General features: G+C 54.9%; 1 protein-coding gene across 7 annotated transcripts in view; it reads left to right on the plus strand.

Moving 5' to 3' along the window:
• The window catches only part of DTNB (dystrobrevin beta), a 129767-nt gene that overhangs the window by 22890 nt on the left and 83565 nt on the right, over positions 1-23312 (plus strand). For all 7 annotated transcript variants that reach the window (XM_082303294.1, XM_082303296.1, XM_082303297.1 and 4 more), the window contains 3 exons: positions 906-1011; positions 3291-3457; positions 8927-9051. In XM_082303294.1, coding sequence (XP_082159420.1) covers positions 906-1011; positions 3291-3457; positions 8927-9051 — 398 coding nt within the window. The remainder of the gene's footprint in view (positions 1-905; positions 1012-3290; positions 3458-8926; positions 9052-23312) is intronic.

Raw genomic sequence — 23312 nt, forward strand, 5'->3', positions numbered from 1 at the left:
GAAACACTCCAAAATCAGCAATTAAAGCATTTCCTGTCATTTTATTGCTTCCCCTCCTTGAAGGGCCACCCCTGTTCCCCATCAGAACAGCAGGAATGAGCCATTTATTTTCCAAAACATAGAACATGCCATTTTTATTCTTTTCCCTTGATTTTTCAAAGCTTTTTCACTGTGTTAACACAATTAGTTTCAACAAGTCACTTCCTGGATCTGTTCAAAATAAACACCTTGTGTACACAAGTTTATTTTTAAATCCATTGCAGTTGTATTTTAATTGTTCCAATGATTTGTTTCTCATTTGAGGTAATGTAAATAATATAAATAATCCTTAAGTCAACTGTAAACATGAACTTGATTGATCTTAGGCCTAAAATTAAATGTTTAGACTCTGGGCATGATGATGCTCCAGAAGAAGCATTTCTGCAGTATTTGATGTAAAATTTATAGTGACTAAATATAAGTTAATTAGCAATTAGCATATTTGGAATATGACACAGCAGGAAACAGCCTTTGATTCCAGAATCATGAGGCTCCAAATTTCCATTTGATATTGGGAAGGAATTGTTCCCTGGGAGGGTGGGCAGGCCCTGGCACAGGGTGCCCAGAGCAGCTGGGGCTGCCCCTGGATCCCTGGCAGTGCCCAAGGCCAGGCTGGACATTGGGGCTGGGAGCAGCCTGGCACAGTGGGAGGTGTCCCTGCCCATGGCAGGGGTGGCACTGGATGGGCTTTAAGGACCCTTCCCACCCAAACCATTCTGTGACTCCTCCATGACGAGGACAATACAGGAGATGTTCCTGCTAGGCACAAGTTGTGTCCCAGGGAGGTTTGGAGGCTGCAGCATCCCCTGCTGCATGAAGTGGGTGCTTTTCTCTGCAATCCCGTTCTCTCTGTGTTGTCCCTGCAGAAGAAGGTCATGCTGAACATGTTCCTGGACACGCTGATGGCTGACCCCCCTCCCCAGTGCCTTGTGTGGCTGCCCCTCATGCACAGGCTCGCCCATGTTGAAAATGGTAATTGGAATGTTTTCCTGGTGGGAACAGAGCAGGGCCCTGCTCACACGGGGAATGCTCTGTCCTTGCTCGTGGAAGCAGCACCTCGTGCCTTCCTCAGCCCTGCCCAGAGCATTCCAGACCTGGCTGGGGTCAGAGTGTCCTGGGACTCTGGGGTGGAGACTGGCTGTGTGTGAAAGCAGCAGTGAAAACCGATGGGGTTTGGACTTCCAGTTTAGTGGAAGAAAAAGTACATTCCCTGAATGTTCCTGGGTCTGAGGAATGGCTGAGGGAGCTGGGAAGGGGCTCAGGCTGGAGCAAAGGAGGCTCAGGGGGGACCTTGTGGCTCTGCACAAGTCCCTGACAGGAGGGGGCAGCCGGGGGGGTCGGGCTCTGCTCGCAGGGAACAGGGACAGGAGGAGAGGGAACGGCCTCAGGCTGGGCCAGGGCAGGCTCAGGGTGGACAGCAGCAGGAATTTCTGCATGGAAAGGGTGCTCAGGCCTTGGCAGGGGCTGCCCAGGGAGGTTTGGAGTGCCCATCCCTGGAGGTGTGCCAGGAAGGGCTGGAGGTGGCACTCAGAGCTCTGGGCTGGGGACAAGGTGGGGATTGGGCACAGCTTGGGCTGGATGGGCTGGGAGGGCTTTTCCAGCCTCAGGGATCCTGGGATTTTAAAATTAATTTTGATGGGGGCAATTTCCTGGTGTCAGATCTTACAGGAACTCATGCTCAGAAGGTGAGAAGGTTGATCTGGTTAAAATGTCAGGTGAACTCCAGGGAAAAGGGGATTTTGTAGATTTGATCCTGGCATTCCCTGGCAGCAGCCAGGAGCAGGAGGGGACCAGCTTGGCTGCTCCCCTTCACTGGGGTGTTTCCCATCCAAAACTTTGGCTCTTGCAGAAAAATGAAAGCAAACAAACAAAAAACCCACAAAAAACCCCCACAAACAAAAACCCAAACAAACAAACCCCACAGAAACCCAAACAAACAAAACCCACAAAACCCAAGAAATGACAACAGAAAATAAAAACCGCAAACAAAAAACCAACAAACAATCAAAAAACCGAAACAGACAAAAAACCCAAAACAAGAAAAAACAAAACCCCTGCAGCCAAGCCACGGCTCCCACCTCTTTTGTTTCCATCTTGCTGGTCCCTGATCTAATAATCCCTGATCCTGGTTGTTCCCTTATCCATCATTTTGAGGCCGTGCCTCGTGCAGGACAGTGAGTGCTGTTCCTGTTATCAGAGCATTGTTATTGCTTCCCCACATCAGGATATCAAGTTTGGGTTCTGTGGTGCTTCTGTTCCCTTTTATCAGCAGGATCTCTGCTGCCTGGGAGGAGAAGGGACAGTTCTGAAAACGGGGGAGGACTTTCATGGAGCCAGGCTGGGAGAGCTGGGGGTGCTCACCTGGAGAAGAGAAGGATCCAGGGAGAGCTCAGAGCCCCTTGCAGGGCCTGAAGGGGCTCCAGGAGAGCTGGAGAGGGACTGGGGACAAGGCACGGAGGGACAGGACACAGGGAATGGCTTCCAGTGCCAGAGGGCAGGGCTGGATGGGATATTGGGAAGGAATTGTTCCCTGGGAGGGTGGGCAGGCCCTGGTTCTGTTTCATCCCTCACATTTTGGGATGCATTTGCCATGGGAAGGTCTCATCTCTTTCCCTTCACTCTCACATTCCTCTTTGGCTTCTTGCAAAGACCTAAGTGGAGCAGGTCTGGGATTGCCCATCCATGGGTAGGACAGGGAAGAAGCATTTATGGATATTTCTTTTAGCCCACCCTGATGGTGCCTCTGCAGGTCAGACCGAACTGAGTCCTCCGGACATTGGGAATTCCTCACTGGAAGCTGTGGAGGTGCAGGGGGGAGGAGCGAGGGGTGAGAGGGGGTTTGGAACAGGAATTGGCCTTTCTGAAGAGGACTCTGGGGCCCAGGGATCTCCTTAGGCAGAATCCAGCCAGATCCACCTGGCAGGATGCAGCTTTGCTGCTTCCCTGCCGCTCCCAGCTGTGCTCAGCTTTGCTGGACCTCCCTGGGGAATTCCGAGTGTGCCCAGGGAAGGGAGACATCTGAAGAAGGAATATTGTCAGAACAAGTCAGGTGGAGCTGCTGTGTTATCTCCAACTTCGTCTTAGGGCTCACAGTACCAGAATTCCCTGCTCTGCCCCCAAAATCCTGCCCGGAATAACAAGTGCTGAAGAAGCTGGGGGTGGTCTGGGAGCTCCAGTGAAATGGCATGTCCCAGCTTTACCTAAAATTTACTTAAACTGTATTTTTCTTTGTTTTTTTCCCTGTCTCCAAGTCTTCCACCCTGTGGAGTGCTCGTACTGCCACTGTGAGAGCATGATGGGCTTTCGGTACCGGTGCCAGCAGTGCCACAACTACCAGCTCTGCCAGAACTGCTTCTGGCGCGGCCACGCCAGCGGCCCCCACAGCAACCAGCACCAGATGAAGGAGCACTCGTCCTGGGTGAGGGCATTTATCCTGGGTGAGGGCATTCATCCTGGGTGAGGGCATTCATCCTGGGTGAGGGCACTGCTCCTGGGTGAGGGCACTCATCCTGGGTGAGGGCATTCATCCTGGGTGAGGGCATTCATCCTGGGTGAGGGCATTTATCCTGGGTGAGGGCACTGCTCCTGGGTGAGGGCACTCATCCTGGGTGAGGGCACTGCTCCTGGGTGAGGGCACTGCTCCTGGGTGAGGGCACTCATCCTGGTTGAGGGCACTCATCCTGGGTGAGGGCATTCATCCTGGGTGAGGGCACTCATTCTGGTTGAGGGCACTCATCCTGGGTGAGGATGTTCCTCCTGGGCAGCTGGGGCTGGAGCAGCCTCTCTGGGCTGTTTCCCTCAGGAGCGTTCAGGGTCTGGAGCAGAACTGCTCACTGGGGCTTTTCCAGTTCTCCAAACACCAAAGGGTACAAACAGGGGAGTTGGACTGGGTTTAGTGTTTATTCCTGGCTGGGATAAACCCAGGCCCAGGGAGAGCTGGGATGGAGCACATCCAGCTGGGAATGGGCACCAGTGGGCTCAGGGCTGGGGCAGTCCTGCTCAGCACCTTCACGGATGATCTGGGCACGGGGATCGAGGGCAGCACCCTCGGCCAGCTCACGGACAGCCCCACTGGGGTGGGATGTGGATCTGCTGGAGGCAGGAAGCTCTGCAGAGGGATCAGGACAGGCTGGATCCATGGGCTGGGCCAGTGGGGTGAGGCTCAACAAGGCCAAGTGCTGGGTCCTGCACCGGGGTCACACCAACCCCCTGGAGCACTCCAGGCTGGGGCAGAGGGGCTGGAAAGCTGCCCAGGGAGGTTTGGAGTGCCCATCCTGGAGGTGTCCAAGGAAGGCCTGGAGGTGGCACTCAGTGCTCTGGGCTGGGGACAAGGTGGGCATCGGGGACAAGGTGGGGATCAGGCACAGGGAGGGCTTTTCCAGCCTCAGGGATCCTGGGATTCTGGAATTACACATAATGATGGTTTGTGGCAGTGCCTGTCCTGCCCAGAAAGGCAAACCAGTGACCACAAGCTCTGTGCTTGGACAGGAGCTTTATGCAGTGGCATCTCAAGGACAGCATTTCTGTGACAATACTGCATTTTTCTGTTTCTCTCCTGCCAGTTGTAAATACATGCCTGGAAAACTCTTAATTAAACAGCCTTACAGAAACGATCTGAGCAATGCCCTGCAGTCTGATGGCTGGATGATAATCACAGCTCAAGAAATAATAGACAATTTTATGGAGAAAAACCTATTTTATGGCAAAAGATTAAGCCCAACCTTTACTTACTCAAAGAGAAGTTCAGATGATGATAGGATTATAATTAATGGTTATCTTCACAGGGAAGAGCCGTTATAGCATTACTGTTTGATTTAAAAAATTGGGCTGAACACCAGGCAGGAGTTGGGAGGCAAAGGAAAATTCTATTGTCCTTTTTATAACTCCGTGGGTAATAAGCTTCTGGAATGTTTAATCCCAGCTAACAGTAGGCTATTATTCCTTAAATGCATATAAATCCAGGCTGGGATTTTTAATACAAAGACAATTCTAAATGACAGAACCATGGAATGGTTTGGGTGGGAAGGGACCTCAGAGCCCCCCCAGTGCCACCCCTGCCATGGGCAGGGACACCTCCCACTGTCCCAGGCTGCTCCCAGCCCCAATGTCCAGCCTGGCCTGGGACATTCCAGGGTAGCTCCAGCTCCACTCCAGTGTTTCCCTCTGAAGCCTCTGGCCTGGGTTGGCAGTGACTCGGCTCAGAGGGGCTGTGCCCCTTCGCAGCACCAGGACCTGGGAATTTGTCACCTCACTTTGATCCTCTCCTGGCTTTTGGGGCAGTTGGTTCTGACCAGGCTGTACACAATAAGTGGATTTTAAGGTAAAATGTGAATTGGAGGAGGGGAAGTGGCAAGGGACCTGCCAGTGCCTAAAGGGGCTCCAGGAGAGCTGGAGAGGGATTTTGGACAAGGGCCTGGAGGGACAGGACACAGGGAATGGCTTCCCAGTGCCAGAGGGCAGGGCTGGATGGGAGATTGGGAATTGGGAATTGTTCCCTGGGAGGGTGGGCAGGCCCTGGCACAGGGTGCCCAGAGCAGCTGGGGCTGCCCCTGGATCCCTGGCAGTGCCCAAGGCCAGGCTGGACACTGGGGCTGGGAGCAGCCTGGGACAGTGGGAGGTGTCCCTGCCTTGATGAAGGGGTTTTTAGGACACGGGGCTCTCTCCTTAAACACAGCACAGAAGAGGGACCTTTGGGATTAATCTTTTTTTTTTTTTCTTAACTTCCCCAAATCTTGCAAGTTAATTTTATGAAAATTGAAATTGAGTCCTAATTTTAAAAGAACTATCTTCTATTTTGTGTTTGAGCTGTGTTGGTGTTCAGTGAGCTCCTGGTGAGGTCCCTCTGCAATAACTCCCGGAGTGAAAGCCCAGGGGCAGCAGGGATGGGCTGCTGCTCCCCTGCAGTGAAACAAGAAATGTCCTTTCCTGGCTTTTCAGTGCAGCCAGGACTAATTCAGTCCTGCCTGGTGTATTTTCAAAGTTTTGGAGCCCTATGATCCAGAATAAGCTTAATAATAAATATCTCCATAGTTATGATTAATATCATCAATATACTTATTAATGCCGTTATTGTTTATATAAGTATTAATATATTAATATTAATATTAAGTTTATATAAGTATTAATATATTCTTACATACTTATTATAGCTCCTTTTTCCTGAAATTCTGAGGTACCTTTGATAATTTTTGGATGCACATACTATTGAGATATTTATATATATATCTATGTATTTAACATGGCGATGAAATACATTAAAAAACCGTAGTGATTTTCTATGGATAAGTTCGGCTAAAAACCTATTTTTAAGGAGGTTTTGCTGCATGAACCCGCTGCTTGTTGGGGCCTGTTTGGAGGGATGAAAACCCTGAAACACCTCCCAGATTTTTGCTTCTGGGCTGTTTAATGTTTCGTTGAAGAGCCTCAGACAGGGACAGTGAGTCACGTACGCCCAGCAGGGCCCAGCAGCCAGCGGTTCCTGCTGGCAGCCCAGCATTAGCGCGGCTTTGGGCACGTTTGTGGCCCTTTGTGGCAATCTGTCCCCGTCCATTCCGACTCCCCACATCCAGGGCATCCCGAGCTCGTCCCGGGATGTGACCGGGAGGGGGGGGTTCCGCAGCTGTTGGTGGGTCAGGCCCCTCCCGTGCCGTGAATAACGGAGCGTTTGGGATTCCTGCCCGCCTTCCTTCCCCTGCGCACACAGCGGCAGCCCCGGCCGGCCTCGGCGGTTCCGCCGGCCCCGCTGCGCCTCCGAGCACTCGCGAACGCAGCGGCAGCGAACGCAGCCCCTCCCCGCTCCAGCGCCGCTGGGAGAGCCGCTGAGGAGATCTGGCTCGCAGGGCCCGATCTTCCCTGTTCCTACCCCATTTCCTTCCCCCTGCGGGCCCCGAGGCGCTGTGATCCCGTTCGTGCCCGGCCCCGCACGTTCCCGGCCGTGGGAGCGGCCCCTCCCGTGGGAGCGGGCTCCGGGTGACCGGGAGAGGGGACAGCTCCCGGCAGAGGGCACGAACACACCGGGAACGGGCCCGCAGCCCCGCGGAGCGCTCCGGGCTGGGACACAGCGGCTGAAGGCTGCGAAAGGCCCTGGGGGTGCTGTGCCAGCGGCTGGACACAGCCCAGGGGTGCCCAGGGGGACAAGAGGCCACTGGCCCCGGGGCTGTGCCAGCTCTGGGGGGGCAGCAGGGCCAGGGCAGTGCCCGTCCCCTGTGCTGGCACTGCTGGGGCACCTCCAGTGCTGGGGGCAGCTCTGGGCCCCTCCTGACAGGAGAGACCCTGAGGGGCTGGAGCGTGTCCAGGGCAGGGAACGGAGCTGGGAAGGGGCTGGAGCAGCAGGAGCGGCTGAGGGAGCTGGGAAAGGGGCTCAGGCTGGAGCAAAGGAGGCTCAGGGGGGACCTTGTGGCTCTGCACAAGTCCCTGACAGGAGGGGGCAGCCGGGGGGATCAGGCTCTGCTGGCAGGGAACAGGGACAGGAGGAGAGGGAACGGCCTCAGGCTGGGCCAGGGCAGGCTCAGGGTGGACAGCAGCAGGAATTTCCCCATGGAAAGGGTGCTCAGGCCTTGGCAGGGGCTGCCCAGGGAGGTTTGGAGTGCCCATCCCTGGAGGTGTGCCAGGAAGGGCTGGAGGTGGCACTCAGTGCTCTGGGCTGGGGACAAGGTGGGGATTGGGCACAGGTTGGGCTCGATGCTCTGGGAGGGCTTTTCCAGCCTCAGGGATCCTGGGATTTTATCCTTTGGATGCATCCCAAGCTACTACAAACACTGTAAGTCCATGGGCAGGAAAACTTCCTCGTGCACGAGCTCTCCAAAAGAGTTCCTGGTTATGCCATGCCCATGCTGCCTAAGCCCGGGGTCCCAGAGCTGGGGACTCTCACTGGTTTATTAATTACCTACAGTTTATTCCATTGGTAGTAAATGGTGCTGATTGTCAGGAATTGCCAGGTACTGATGGCATTTGCTGTAGCTGTGGGTGTAACTCCTGTCCTGGGGAGCCTGGGTTCCTGCCTGAACCAATGTTAATCTGAGTTTTAATTTGAATGTGCCTTGAGAATTGGTCCCAGTTGCACTTTGGAATGTTGTGCAGGAGCTGTAATGAATTCCACAGGAGTCATTAGCCAGGGGTTACACTTTTCCTGGGATGTCAGTGAGAGGAGCTAAAGGAGCTGTCAGGTTATGTCTGAGCTCCCATAACCATGGAATCATGGAATTATTAGGGTTGGAAAAGACCATCACCAGGCCTCCCACATCACTGATGGGAGCTTGGTGGGTGCAGTATCATTTTCAGACTTAATTTTGTAAGTCAATGTGGGATTTAAGCCCCATGTTATGGTCATGGCTTGGGGCAGGGCCCCATTCCTGTGGGTGTGGCAACACTTGGCACCAGCCTTCCTCCCGGCATTCCCAAGGATCCCGGATCACTGGTCGTGTGAGGGAAGTTGTGGAAGGAGATGAAGTCATTGCTGCCTGTCCCAACACTGTGTCCCACCTTGGCTTGCCTGTAATGGACAGAAAATTGGGAAGTGCCTGCCCCTGCCCCGGGGCCTCTGCCCTCCCCTCAAAGTGCACCCTCTGTGCTCAGAGTGAGTGTAAAAGTCCCTTAATGGGATGGGATTGCCCCGGGCTTAATTCCTGAGAGAACCCCCAGGTAATCGGTTTATTTCCTAATCTTACATAACTTTGTTAAAACTTTCAATTTCCAATATTAGAGCGCTTAAAAGCCTCCCAGAACTCGTTCCCCAGTGCAGTGTGTGTCATCTCCCAGGAATGGTGTAACAGGGTATTTCTGGCCCTTCTGCCCTTTTCCACACTTGGGTTATTTTTCACGCCTTTCTCTGACCGCACCCTGCTCTTCCCAAGCCTCACCCGGCTCCTGTCGTTGTTCCCAATCCCAGAAATCCCCGGCGAAGAAGCTGAGCCACGCCATCAGCAAATCCCTGGGCTGTGTGCCCAGCAGGGAGCCGCCCCGGCCGCTGTTCCCCGAGCAGCCCGAGAAGCCCCTGGACCTGGCCCACATCGTGTGAGTACCCCCAAAACCCCCTCTCCTCCCCAGCACTGAGCCTCGTGCCTGGCCGGGCTCGGGCTGAGGGGCAGGGAGCAGCCCCGGGCTTGGAATGGTGAATTTTCAACGCTGTGTTATAAATATTTCTCTGGAAAATCATGTGAAGGCTGTGGTGGTGTGAAGAGTCTCTTCTAGAAGGGAAGAGCTGCAGGAGGTGGTGGATGCAGCTGGAGCCAGGCCTGGCTGTTCCTGCCTGCAGCTCTGACATCTCCCTGTCCCCATCAGTGGCACCTCTCACTCATCCCTGTGTTGGATCAGGCTCTGTTTTCTCACTTGTTGTAAATTAAATGATACAGAGCAATGTCAGACACGCTGCAGGGGTCAGCTCCTCGTGCTGTCTGGAGCCTTGGCCTCACATCCATGGCCTCTCTGTGGGTCCAGCTCCATGGCATTATTGTCACGCTGGTGGTGTGACCTCCCCGTGGCACTGATGGGATGTTTTAATGGAATCCCACTGCACTGGTGCTGGTTTGAGCAGCCTGAGGTCACTCTGCTTCCTTTTTCACCTTGAAAGTAAAAGCTGAGAGAAAACAAAACCAAACAAACTCCAAATAAACCTTAGTGTCTTATAGAGGCTGGAGATGAACTCTTCATCCCTGTAGGTGAGAGTGAGGAGGGGAGGAGCAGCATTGGGATCTAATTCCAGGAAAATGGAGCACTCCCATTTTCATGAGTGTGGAGCCATTTGCAGTCTGAGAGTGAGGGGAGTTGATGCTCCTCTGGGTTTATTTGACATCATGAGTACCAGGTTCTTGTGGCAGCAGTTTCTGTGTCCCAGTCCCTGAATGGGGAACCCAAGGTGTTGGGCCGAGGATGTCCCTTCCCCTCTGCCCGTCCCACGTCCGGCTGTGCTGCTCTGGCCCTTCCCAGACCCCGATGGTTCCATTGACTGGTTCTTTTGCTCACTCCTTTGACAGTGTGGCATTCCTTAAGGAAAAGCTGGAGCCTAAATTGCCAAAATATTGGAAAGGTGAGACCTGCAGAGCTTTTTGTAGTGTGGCTTCCTGGTGTGAGCAGCGTAGAGCTCCAGACCTGGCCTGCACCAGTAGCTCCACACTGGGCTGGTCCCAGCAGGGCTTGGAGCTGGTTCCTGCTTTGCTCCGTGCTTGTTCCCTCCAGTTCCTGCCTCCCTGAGGATTCCCCACCTTTCCCAGCGCTTGCTTTGGGGCTGTGCAGTGAGGGATTGATCTGATTCCATGGAATATGAGTTCTGTTCTGGTTTCCTCGGTGCAATTGCACCCAAACTGGGAAGAATTTGGGGTCAGTTCTGCTGCTGCTCAGTTCAGAGCTGGAGTCCGTTCTCCTAAGGAATTCATCCACTTCTCCAGACAAATGGCTCATCAGACCCCAAGGACAGGGCTGCCCATTGTCCACAGCATTGCCTATTCCTTCCCACCCCAGCACTGCCTGTTCCTTCCCCACAGTTCATGGCCCTTCTCTTCCCACCCCAGCATTGCTTTTCTTCCCAGCCCATCATTGTCTTTTCCTTCCCAGCCCGGCATTGCCCTTTCCTTCCCAACCCATCACTGCCTTTCCTTCCCAACCCAGCATTGTCTTTTCCTTCCCAACCCATCATTGCCTTGGCCGGGAAGTGCTGGGAGCTCACTGTAGCCCTAAATCTGGATTTAGGGAAGGGCCCTGCTCGGCCTCACCACAAACACCTTTTGTTTCAAATCCCATCAGATCACGAGTCCATTCCTGGTTTTCCCTGTGGATTTTCCTCTGTGCTGCTTCCATGTGCTAACGCCCCAGTGTTCCCGGGAAAACGGGCGCTTTGCAGAGTCAGAACTCCACAGAAGCCGAAAGAGTCGGGAACGGCAGAAGTGCGAAGGCAGCGAGGGATGGTGTGGGAAGTGCCTGTGCTCTGGGGGCCTGCAGGAGCTCTTCCCAAACTGCGAGCTGGTTCTGTGCCTCAGAGCAGCAAGCCTGAGGAATTCCTTCCTTTGCCAGGGCTCGTGACTGGATCCAGCCCATTTCAGAGCCCGGGACACAGGGAAGGGCACAGGCGGGGGCAGCCTCACCTTGGGGTTGTGTTGTGTTACAGGAGCCACGGGAGGAGCTGGGGGAGAAGTGCCCCTGGGTTTGCTCTGGGCTTCCAGCCAGGAGCAGGCAATCCTCAGCTTCCCAGCCTGGCATTGCCCTTCCCTTCCCAATCCATCACTGCCTTTTCCTCCCTGACCCATCACTGCCCTTCCCTTCCCAGGCTGGCACTGCCTGTTCCCACTCCCGGAGGCTGTTGGATGCCGGGGGCAGCTGGGCAGGTGCCAGGGGCTGGAGGATGCTCAGGGCAGGATCCCAGGAGCCCAGCAGGAGAGGATGGCCCTGGGGATGTGCAGGTGGGGACAGGGCTGGACAGCTCCTGCAGGGACAGGGACATGGATGGACACCTTCTGCAGGGACTGGGACATGGATGGACACCTCCTGCAGGGACAGGGACATGGGGACAAGGTTGGACAGCTCCTGCAGGGACTGGGACATGGGGACAAGCTGGACACCTCCTGCAGGGACTGGGACAGCTGCCCGGACGCTCCTGGCAGCAGCGTGGCAGCTCAGAGACATCTGCTCTGTGCTGACAGCTTTAATTAAATGTAAAAACCAATGTCCTAAAAGCCAACAGATTGGGAAATGGGGCCTGATGGGCCAAGGACAACTCTGGGAACACCAGACACTGACCTGGTGCAGACATACTGGGAGCAGGTGATTTATATCCAGCACCAAATCCCATGGAAAGCAAAGGGATATAGGACAAAAAGGACCCACTGGGGTTTGTATGAGGGACATGAGGCTTTTGGGGCTTCTGCGGTACCACTGAAACAACAAAAACAACAATAAACCCCTCTCACATGGTTTTTAAGTGTGAGAGGGGCTGCAGCCAGGGGAGATTTTCTGATGGAACTTGGTTCCAAACAGGAATTGCTCTGGGCCCCAGAGAGTCACTGTGGGGGTGTCAGGGGCCAGGGGCTGAGTGTGTTTGATTCATGTAAAGGAGGAGCAACATCAGCACCTACAAATAAATGCTGGGGGAGAGACTCTGGAAAAGCTGAGTTCTGCTCCAGCCGAGTAAATAAAGAATGAAAATATTAATAACTGGGGGTAGTTTAACAATACTTGGCCAAAGGTTCCAGGGAAAACGAGGCTTGGAAGGGAAAAAAAAACCAGCTGTGCTCTTTGAGGCAGGGAGGAAAGACAAAAATTGGTAGCAAAGAATGTAAATAATGAGTTAGGAGTTGTGGGTGAGTCGTTTCCAGGCTGTGGTTTGGCAGAGGGGCAGCGATTGTGCAATGAGCTGGTGGCGAGGAACTCACCTTCCCGAGGGGCTGGAGCAGCAGGAGCAGCTGAGGGAGCTGGGAAAGGGGCTGGAGAATTCCTGAGGGAGCTGGGAAAGGGGCTCAGGCTGGAGCAAAGGAGGCTCCGGGGGGACCTTGTGGCTCTGCACAAGTCCCTGACAGGAGGGGGCAGCCGGGGGGGTCGGGCTCTGCTCGCAGGGAACAGGGACAGGAGGAGAGGGAACGGCCTCAGGCTGGGCCAGGGCAGGCTCAGGGTGGACAGCAGCAGGAATTTCCCCATGGAAAGGGAACTCAGGCCTTGGCAGGGGCTGCCCAGGAAGGTTTGGAGTGCCCATCCCTGGAGGTGTCCAAGGAAGGGCTGGAGGTGGCACTCAGTGCTCTGGGCTGGGGGACAAGGTGGGCATCGGGCACAGCTTGGGCTCGATGGTGTTGGGGTCTTTCCCAGCCCCGGTGGCTCTGGGATGCTCTGGGGTGACCCAGCAGGGTGCTGGGGTGCTCTGTCTGTCTTGGCACTCCCAGCTGCACTTTGAGGCAGTTCCCCAGTTCAGACTCTGCCGGTGGCCGCTGTGTCTGGGAGCACTGGGGAGCTCCCAGGGCCCTGGCAGCAGAGCCAGGTGATGTCACTGCCTGGGGACACCGGGGTGAGGTCACCCAGGGCACAGCGACACAGCTGGGGGGGAAAGAGAGAGCAGAGCAGGGAAAGCTGCTTGGCTGAGCTGTAAGGAGGTGCCTGATGCCGGTGCAGCCCAGGTCTCAGTCCAGAGGGTCATTGCAGTGGGGTTCATTTGCATCAATGACGGGAGGCTGTTGCCATAATGAGCTAATTATGAGCGCTGGAAGGTTGAGAAAACAATAAAGCCCCACCCAGAGAGGAGATGGGGAGGAATCTGGTGGCAGGGGGGGTTAGAACGAGATCATCTCTAACCCAATCCCATCTGAGATTCCCTGATTCCCTGAAAATTGTTTCTCTCCTTGGCCTCAGTGTAGCTGCAAAAGGAAGGGGCTTTCAAGCAGAGCCCTGCAGATTTCTGTGCCGTTAGCACTCATTTCCATGAGGAGGAAAACGTATAAAGTAGAGGGGGATGAGAAAATATTGGGAATGAAGCCAATTGAAGGGAAAATGTGCTGGGCAGAATGTCTCCACAGCAGATTTTGGAGGTCACGGTGGGCAGTAGGCTGAATGTGCATTCTGGGGGTGATTTTGTAACCAAGGATAGTGACAAGAGCCAGGAGGACCAGCAGGAGAGGCTCCCTTTGGTGGTGGGATCCTGGCTGGAAAACTCTGTGGAAGGCCAATGGAGATGGGTCAGGGACTGGAAATAGGTTTGGGAATGTGGGCAGCTGTCCAGCCAAGGACTCAAGGAATGCAGGTGTAAGGAATGGTTGGATATCTCTGAAAATACCAATCCTAGAGAAATTAAACTTAATCCTGGAGCTTTGGCAGATGGGCTCAACAGAGGACACAGAGCAGGAGCTGAAGGGAGACACCTTCCGAATAATGAATATAAAATGTGAAAATCAGAGAATTCCAGAGTGGTTAGGGTGGGAAGAGAACCTCAAATCCCATCTCATCCCACCCCTGCCATGGGCAGGGACACCTCCCACTGTCCCAGACTGCTCCCAGCCCCAATGTCCAGCCTGGCCTTGGGCACTGCCAGGGATCCAGGGGCAGCCCCAGCTGCTCTGGGCAACAAAACAAGCTGTGTGTTTTTACCAGTGAATGTAAGGAAAGAATTGTTAGAACCGGTTACCCAAGGGGTGCTGGAATTTCCACCGCTGAACCTTTAACACCAGGACAAGAGGGTTTTTAAATCCACTCAGAATTCCAGTCAGGCTGATGTTCCCTGTGTGATGGAAGCTCCTTTATCTCAGTGTTTCTCACTGCTTTAGGAGATATGAAAAATGCAGACACAAATGTTAGTGGAGCCTCAGAGTCAAGGATTTTGCTGGATGATCTGCTGGAGTCCCGGACCTCCATCCCTGAGGGAATCAGGGATTTGCTCCCCTCACATTTCCAGGAATAAGTGTGTGTTTCTGAAGCCACCTTCACCTGCATTCCTGCAGCCAGGCTGGGTCAGGAATAGCAAAAATGGAAATTCTGCAGTTTCCTGCTGGTTTGGTGCATTCTGCATTCCCTGATCTCCCTGCATCCTCCTCCAGGATGCAGCTGTTGCTCTCCTCCCAGGGAACAGGGACAGGACAAGGGGAAGTGGCCTCAAGGGGAGCTCAGGGTGGACATCAGCAGGAATTTCTGCATGGAAAGGGTGCTCAGGCCTTGGCAGGGGCTGCCCAGGGAGGTTTGGAGTGCCCATCCCTGGAGGTGTGCCAGGAAGGGCTGGAGGTGGCACTCAGTGCTCTGGGCTGGGGACAAGGTGGGCACCGGGCACAGGTTGGGCTCGATGCTCTGGGAGGGCTTTTCCAGCCTCAGGGATTCTGTGTCCAGGTGGGAGTTCCTTGGCTGTTAGAGAGTGATTCCCTGCAAATCGTATTTGGGTTTAGGAGTCAGTTCAGTGAATACAAGTGAGAGGCTGCCCCTTTTTCTGGAATGGCAGAGTGTGTGACGAGAGCGATGCTCACTGTTTGTCGTGTGTGTTTGGGAAAGCAGAGATGGTGTTTGCATGGATCCCTTTTCCTGGGAGGAGTCATCTGAAGTGCTCCATCACCACAGTGGGGTTTTGGGGTATGATGTGGCCCTTTTGCCCTGGCTCTGGGTCCACCTGACGTGAACTCCTGACATTAAATCCTTGATTTTAAAGTGTTATGGAGGTGGCTCAGCCACCCTGTGGCAGGGCTGGGTGGGATATTGGGCAGGAATTGTTCCCTGGGAGGGTGGGCAGGCCCTGGCACAGGGTGCCCAGAGCAGCTGGGGCTGCCCCTGGATCCCTGGCAGTGCCCAAGGCCAGGCTGGACATTGGGGCTGGGAGCAACCTGGGACAGTGGGAGGTGTCCCTGCCCATGGCAGGAGCAACCTGTGCGTTTGGCTTTTCCGGGAGTTTTTTCTGCCGTTCCACTGCAGAGCTGGGAGCAGGAGCTGGGGGCAGGAGCTGGGAGCTGTTCCTGCTGTGCTGCAGCTGCCCTGATTGTCCCTGCCAGAACAGAACTTGGCTGCATTTTGAGCTCCTTTCATGTGTTTCCATGGCAGGCACTGGGTACGTGCACAGGGGAGGCATCTCTGCTGTGGCAGCCTGGGGGAGGGCTGCTGGTGATGTGGTGATGTGGTGATGTGGTGATGTGGTGATGTGGTGATGTCACCCAGCAGAAGGAACAGGGACCCCCAGTGCTGCAGTTTAATTCTGGGGGTGGGAGGGGTTATTTTGAATTTATTTTGAATTCTTCTTTATTCATCGATCTTGCCACGATCCTTTCCTGGTGCCCCAAGGCTGCTGCCAGCAGCTCCCTGGCAGTGATGTGAGGGACTGTGGGACATCACCCAGCGACAGGACGTGGCCACTATTGATTAATAACCATTAACAGCCCCAAGACCTGTGTTTACAGTCATGGGGCTGGAAGTAACCCTGTGACCCAGCACTGGATGGAATCCCTCCTGTACTTCAGCAGGAGCTGAGCCCTGGGTTTAATCCTTAGGCTGAAGCCAAACAAATTCCAGTTAGGAATCTTCTCCTTCCAATCCAGATAGAGATGGAATAAACAACCAAGGGAAGCTGGTGTAACTTTCCTCTTTGATGCCATAAATCCATTGGAAGTGTCCCTGCCTGTGGAAGGGGCTTGGAGCAAGATGGGTCTTTAAGGCCCCCTCCAACCCAGCCCTTTCTGGGCCTGGGTGATTCTGTTATTCAAACCTCCTGAAATCGGGCTTTAGACAAACCTAAAGCACTTCTCAGGGCTGGAGGAAGTGGGTGGGATTTAGGTTTTTATTTGGTTGGTTGGTGTGTGCCAGAGGCCACATTTCATGGTGCAGTAATCTCTATTATAGTGGCAATTTATGAATCATTTCTTAATTTACTGGAAGGAATCCTTCCCCATGCGGGTGGGCAGGCCCTGGCACAGGGTGCCCAGAGCAGCTGGGGCTGCCCCTGGATCCCTGGCAGTGCCCAAGGCCAGGCTGGACATTGGGGCTGGGAGCAGCCTGGGACAGTGGGAGGTGTCCCTGCCCATGGCAGGGGTGGGATGGGATGGGTTCAAGAGAACCACGATATTCCTGCCCTAAGCCCCAGCATTTCCAGCTCAGGGTGGTGCTTTCTTTGGTGTGGTTGCATTTCCCTTGAAATGCTGGGTTTGGATGAGTAAGTTTTGTACTTTTATATGAATTTATTTTATATGAGTTTATTTTATATGAGTTTATTTTATATTAGCTTGTTCAAGGGGAGGGATGGAGTGAAATACAATCAGGTGGTCAGTCACAGGTTGGACTCGATGAGCTTGGGGGTCTTTTCCCACCTAAGTCATTCTGTGATCCTCTTTTTCTTTGTTTGTTTGTTAAAGAACTTCTCCTAGGCGGCTCCTAGGCAGAGCGAAATGGGGTATTTTTAAAAAAACCTTTAAAAATAATTAAAACTTAAAAATCATTAAAATTAAAACTAAAAAAAAATTAAAAATAAAAAATAAAGATGAAAAATAATTTTTAAAACCCAATAATATTAAAAACTATTTTAAGAACCCCTCAGGCCTTTGTTGTGGGACAGTTCGGCCCCGGGAGCCCGGAGCAGCCCGGGAGCATTTTCTGGGATGCGCTCCCGGTGCCCGGGAGATGCGCGGTCACGTGGCGGCCCCGTTGCCGTGGAGACGGCGCCGTGCGCGCATCCCTCGGGATGGAGCCGCGGGCCGGGACGAGCGGGCGGGCACCGGGCGGCCGCCGCCGCGCAGGTTGGTGCTCCGGGGCTCCTCCGGTGCGTCCCGGTCGGTGTCGGGTCCCGGGAGCTGCGGGAGCGGCGAGAGAGGTGCGGGAGCGGGGCCGGCCCGCAGCGGGGTCTGGCTGCTGGGAACAGCTCCCGGAGCCGCGGGCAGCCGCTCCCGGAGCTTTGTGGGATCGGCTCCGAGGGATGCAGGAGGATCAGCTCGGACGGGAGTACAGGAACAGCTTGGAGGGACAGAGGAGCCATCCGGAAAGGGATGCGGGAGAGCCGGGAGAGGGGTGGAGGGGCTGCTCGGGAGGGAGGATGAAGGATCAGCTCGGAGAGGACGCGGGAGCCCCTTGGAGAGGGGCGCAGGAGCAGCTTGGGCAGGGATGTGCTCGGGGTGTGCTCGGGGTGTCTGGCTGGGCAGCCCGGCACAGGGAACACCCCAAACGTTCCCTTCCCCTCCTCCCTGTGAGTCAGCTCAGAGCAGGACAGAACAAAGTCCTTGGGAAGTCTCATCCCGTGCCTTGTTTAGCAGGGGGTGTTGTGGGTGCAGCCTCCGTTCCCAGCGGGCATTCCCGAGGGAAGCAGCCGGCTTTGGCAGGACACCTTGTGAGTGTTGTACAGATTGCAGAGGAGCCGAAGGCTCAGTAACCTCTGGCCAGGTGCTGCTGCTCCATTTCCCAGCTGGAAGAGCAGCCGGCGGAGGCAGCTGCTCCGAGCCTTGCTGGGATGTGGCACTCACAGGAATGGGCTGTTATATAAAAACTAGCAGAGGGTTCGCGGTAAAACTGCTCAGAAACTCTACAGTCTGTGCAATAAATTGTATTTATCATCACCAGCTGTTGCTGTAGTCCCCAGGGATTGATTTCTCTCCGTTCTCATCTGTAAAATCCCAATTATCTGTTTATATTCTCAGGTTTGTGATTGGTTTTTAACTTCTCGTTGTGTTTATTTCTGACAACCTGAACAGAATCACCTTCAACTCTTTTTAAAATTACTACAAACCCTGTAAAATTAACATTGAAATTTGTCATTCCTGCTGCTAAAATCCCCTCAATTTGCAGTTTTCCAGAGGACAGAGCACAGAGATCAATCCCTGAGTCTCCTGCCCAGGCACATGGAACGAGGCAGGTAGAGAGGCGCTGTCAGATCCGAACATGTTTGAACTGTTTCCCTTTGGCAAAAATTTAGGCTGCTATTTTTGGATTAGACGTTTTTAACCTACATTGTTGGTGGATTAGAAGTTGTTTGATTTTCTCGGGGTGGCTTTGGGCTCCTTTGCTCCTGAGTGGCATCAGGAGCACCAGGCACAGGAAAAAGGGGCTGGAGCAGCTCCATGGAGGCACGTGGGGAGCTCAGAACTGAACTAGGCACGAGCCCAGGGGTGCCCAGGGGGGCAAGAGGCCACTGGCCCCGGGGCTGTGCCAGCTCTGGGATGGTAGCAGGGCCAGGGCAGTGCCCGTCCCCTGTGCTGGCACTGCTGGGGCACCTCCAGTGCTGGGGGCAGCTCTGGGCCCCTCCTGACAGGAGAGACCCTGAGGGGCTGGAGCATGTCCAGGGAAGGGAACAGAGCTGGGAAGGGGCTGGAGCAGCAGAATTCCTGAGGGAGCTGGAAAGGGGCTCAGGCTGGAGCAAAGGAGGCTCCGGGGGGACCTTGTGGCTCTGCACAAGTCCCTGACAGGAGGGGGCAGCCGGGGGGGTCGGGCTCTGCTCGCAGGGAACAGGGACAGGAGGAGAGGGAACGGCCTCAGGCTGGGCCAGGGCAGGCTCAGGGTGCACAGCAGCAGGAATTTCTGCATGGAAAGGGTGCTCAGGCCTTGGCAGGGGCTGCCCAGGGAGGTTTGGAGTGCCCATCCCTGGAGGTGTGCCAGGAAGGGCTGGAGGTGGCACTCAGAGCTCTGGGCTGGGGACAAGGTGGGGATTGGGCACAGGTTGGGCTCGATGGTCTGGGAGCTCTTTCCCAACTTCAATGGTTCTGGGACTCTGGGGGTGCCCAGGGAAGCAGACACGTTTCTCATTCCAGTCCCCTGCTGAGCAGTTTAAGTGCAGGCACTGGCTGGTGCCTCCTGTTGAGCACAGCAGGAATGAACCTGCCGTGTTCCCGTATTTCCATGTTGGTTTTCCTGGAAGTTGCTCAGGCGATTTCCCTGGGATGAGGTGATGAGATCCAGATTAGGAGCACAGTTGTATTCCTGTTTATTGGCAAACAAGTGCTGGCTCAGCATCCCCACGGATGTGTTTGCCCTTGCTGCTCTCATTGCAGGAGTGTTGGATGCTATTTTTAAACAATCCCTGATTTTCCTTACAAATGCTCTGTCGGGAAGCGGCGTGTTCCAGCTGCTAGCAGGTGTTTGTGCTTGGAATGGCACAGAGGCTGTGCAGGGAAGGGGTCAGTGCCCTCCTGGAACCACGCACACCGCTCACTTCAACTGCAATCCAGCATTCTGGGGGAATATTCGAACTCCACCCCGTTGTGGACCCCAGCTGGAAGCAGAACTTCTGAAGGATTTGCTGGAGGAGCAGGTGGGGGCTGCAGGGGCTTTGTCCCCTGGGCCTGTGCCTTCCAGGGACACCACAAACACCTTTCCCTTCTCAAGTTCGTTCCATTTGCAGAATTAATTGGTTTGCACAGCCTGGAAATTCAGGTTACCCCGATTTTGGGGAAGTGGAGGGGAGGGGTTTGTTCCTGGCTTGGAAAAGAAACCGAGGAAGCCCCAGCAGCCCCAGAGCCCCAGCTCTGTCCTGGACTTTGAACAGAGCCTTTGTACTGAACAGGGGAAATAACAGGTGACAAATTCCCCCTTTCTGCTGGGGTTCTCGGGGGATTTCATTGGGGGATCTCCGAGCTGAGCTCAGGGCTGGCCCTGAGTGCTGCTGCCCTGGATCCCAGGGAGGGAAAAGGAGCCCTTGACTGCAGCAGAGAGGAGGGGAGAGGTCGGGAATTCCTGGGTGCCCTGTGGCTGTCTGTTCAGAAGGTGCCTGGTTTTCCAGGGTTTTCCCTGGAATGCAGCTCCATGAAGTCCTGGCTCCTGCTCTGGGGCTGCTCCTGAGGACAGGGTCCCTTCCAGCCCACAGCCTCCTGTGGATCTGTGCTTCCATGAACCATTTCCCCTGTGGCACAGCCAGGCCAAAAAGCCCCATCCCTTGTCCCAGGTGAAGTCCAGCTGCTCCAGCAGCAGCAGATTCCCTTGGGATGAATTTGTGGCACTTTTAAATCTCTGGATTCCAGTGCGGAGCCTGTTCCTGGTGTGTCCAGGTGTGGCTGCTCATATCCGGGGGGAGAGCAGGGTGTGGGCACTGCCAGCCGTGCCTGCAGCTCTCTGGGTCCCTGTCCCTGGCTTCCAGGGCTGGCACAGCTGGATCTGGGTGGTCTCTGTTCCTCCTGCTGGTCCCTGCAGCCTCTCCTGCAGCTGGGAAGGCTCCAGCTCCCAGCCACCGAATCCCAGAGTGGGTTGAGAGGGACCTCAGAGCCCATCCAGTGCCACCCCTGCCATGGGCAGGGACACCTCCCACTGTCCCAGGCTGCTCCCAGCCCCAGTGTCCAGCCTGGCCTTGGGCACTGCCAGGGATCCAGGGGCAGCCCCAGCTGCTCTGGGCACCCTGTGCCAGGGCCTGCCCACCCTCCCAGGGAACAATTCCTTCCCAATATCCCATCCAGCCCTGCCCTCTGGCAGTGGAAGCCATTCCCTGTGTCCTGTCCCTCCGTGCCTTGTCCCCAGTCCCTCTCCAGCTCTCCTGGAGCCCCTTCAGGCCCTGGAAGGGGCTCTGAGCTCTCCCTGGATCCTTCTCTTCTCCAGGTGAGCACCCCCAGCTCTCCCAGCCTGGCTGCAGAGCAGAGGGGCTCCAGCCCTGGAGCAGCTCCGGGGCCTCCTCTGGGCTCTCTCCAGCAGCTCCACGTCCTGCTGATGTCCTTTTGATTTGAAATTGAAGAAATCCAATCTGAAATAGTTTCAGAGGAGCTGCCCACTCCAACAGCTCGGTGTTCTCATTGTGGCAGAGCCTGTCAGGGTTTCCTGGTGCAGGAAGTGGAGTAAGAGAGTAGAAAATAGAGGAAAACTTGAAATTCTCTGTCAGAGGGAAGGAGGTGATTTATTATTTCTTAATCCAATCTCCTGTCCAGGCCTGGTCATGGCATTTCCTGTGTAGATGCTGCCTGGGAGTTTCCTCCTCTTGTTTTTGGGCAAAAGAGCTCCAAACACCTACACTGGTGTTCCTACAGTTATTTCCCAATTTCAAGTTCATGGAGTGGGTCCTCACAGATATTTGACCTCAGCCACAAGTACAGCAGAGATCAGAAGATTACAACCTGTGCAAAGTGGAAAATGCCAACAGAAAATCGGATGTTTTATAGAAGAGCTTTAAAGATTCCAGTTAAGAGCTCATCAGCCCTGGGAGCCGTTCCGGGCACTGCTGCGCTTCCCTCATTTCAGTTCCTGCTCTCTGGGTTTCCTTGTGTCTTTGCTTGTTCACTGTGGCTGGGTTTGATTGGAAATAAATCCAATTTATGTGGAGGTTGCCATCAAAGCACCACATAATTGGCTGCTAAAGAGGAGGTTTGGGATTACAGTTCTGTCAGTGAAAAGAATGTTTTCCCAGCTTTTAGTCATTCCTCTGCCTCTTCCCTGAACCATCCCTGCTTTTCAGCCTCCCTCAGGAATTGTGGCTCCTGGAATGGACTGGGATTCCATTTGTGCCTGGCAGAGCCAAGCACACAGAACCCCCTCGCTCCCCAAAACCTCCTGGTTGGCTCGGGGTTGTTCTCCTGGGTTCCAGCATCGCCCCAGGGATGTTCTCCAGCTCCAGCCACGGCCCCGTGTGCCCTGAGCAGTCATTTTATCTGAGAATCGTGGAATCATGGAGCATCCTGGGTGGGAAGGGCTCCACAAGGATCCTCAGTCCCATGGACACCCCAAATCCCACCCTGGGCATCCCTGGCAGCGCTGTCCCAATGCTCCTGGCAGCTCTGGCAGCCTCGGGGCCGTGCCCATTCCCTGGGGAGCCTGGGCAGTGCCCAGCACCCTCGGGGGGAGAACTTTTCCCTGAGATCCATCCCAAACCCCCCTGGCCCAGCTCCAGCCATTCCCTGGGTCCCATCCCTGTCCCAGAGGGCAGAGCTGCAGCCCCTGGTAAGGTCTGTTTTCCCAAGGCGAGTCCAGTTTGTGCCCCTTGGGAAGGGGTTATTGCACCCCCACTTCTCCCCTTTCTGGTGTGAATTTTATTGTTCATTATCAGCTCTCACATTTTTCAGTAGCATCTCCCTCTCCTCGGCTGCCTCGGTGCCTCCCAGGGAACAGGAAATGGATCCTTCTCCGGCGCCCTCGGGAGGGGCAGCGGGAGATGCTTCCTTAGATTGCAGTAATAAATAAGGAGCCGTAGGTGCAGGTTTGTTATCTAATGTACCCTGCACAAAGGGAGCCGTGCCTTCATTTCCCCCTCCCTCCTGATAGCTCCTGAGTGCTTGGAGGGTAAATCACGGGACGAGAACGTCCCTCCAAGAGCGCCGGGAGTTTGTGCAGGGGGGGAGCGCTGGCCAGGGCTCGGTGCTGGCGTGAGCTGAGGGGCCCCAGAGCTCCTGGGGACCCGACCACATCGACTTCCACAAGAGTTCCAGGGAACTGCTGAGCTCTCCAGCAAGGGCAGCGTTCAGGTGGTGGATTTAGACAGGATTTTGGGAAGGAATTGTTCCCTGGGAGGGTGGGCAGGCCCTGGCACAGGGTGCCCAGAGCAGCTGGGGCTGCCCCTGGATCCCTGGCAGTGGCCAAGGCCAGGCTGGACATTGGGGCTGGGAGCAGCTGGGACAGTGGGAGGTGTCCCTGCCCTTGGCAGGGGTGGCACTGGACAGTCCTGGAAGTCTCATTTCAGAGGCTGAGGGACACCTCTGGGTATCACTGGAGGGCAAGTACTGATTCCAAGACTTGCCATGAGCTGCTGTGGCTCTTGGCAGAGCTGCCCCTGTGTCCCCCCGCTCCCAGCACAGCCACCAGCACACAGGGAACCCCCAGGGTTTGGGAATGGCAATAACTGGCTCTTCATTCCATGGCTGGGGTTTATGGGACAGTGAGGAGCACAAGGCTCCATCCATTTGTTTATTCCAACCACCTTTGCCTTGTTAAAATAAACCTCAGCAGGGGTT

Source organism: Coloeus monedula, assembly GCF_965178545.1.
Source record: "Coloeus monedula genome assembly, chromosome: 2".
Lineage (NCBI taxonomy): Eukaryota > Metazoa > Chordata > Aves > Passeriformes > Corvidae > Coloeus > Coloeus monedula.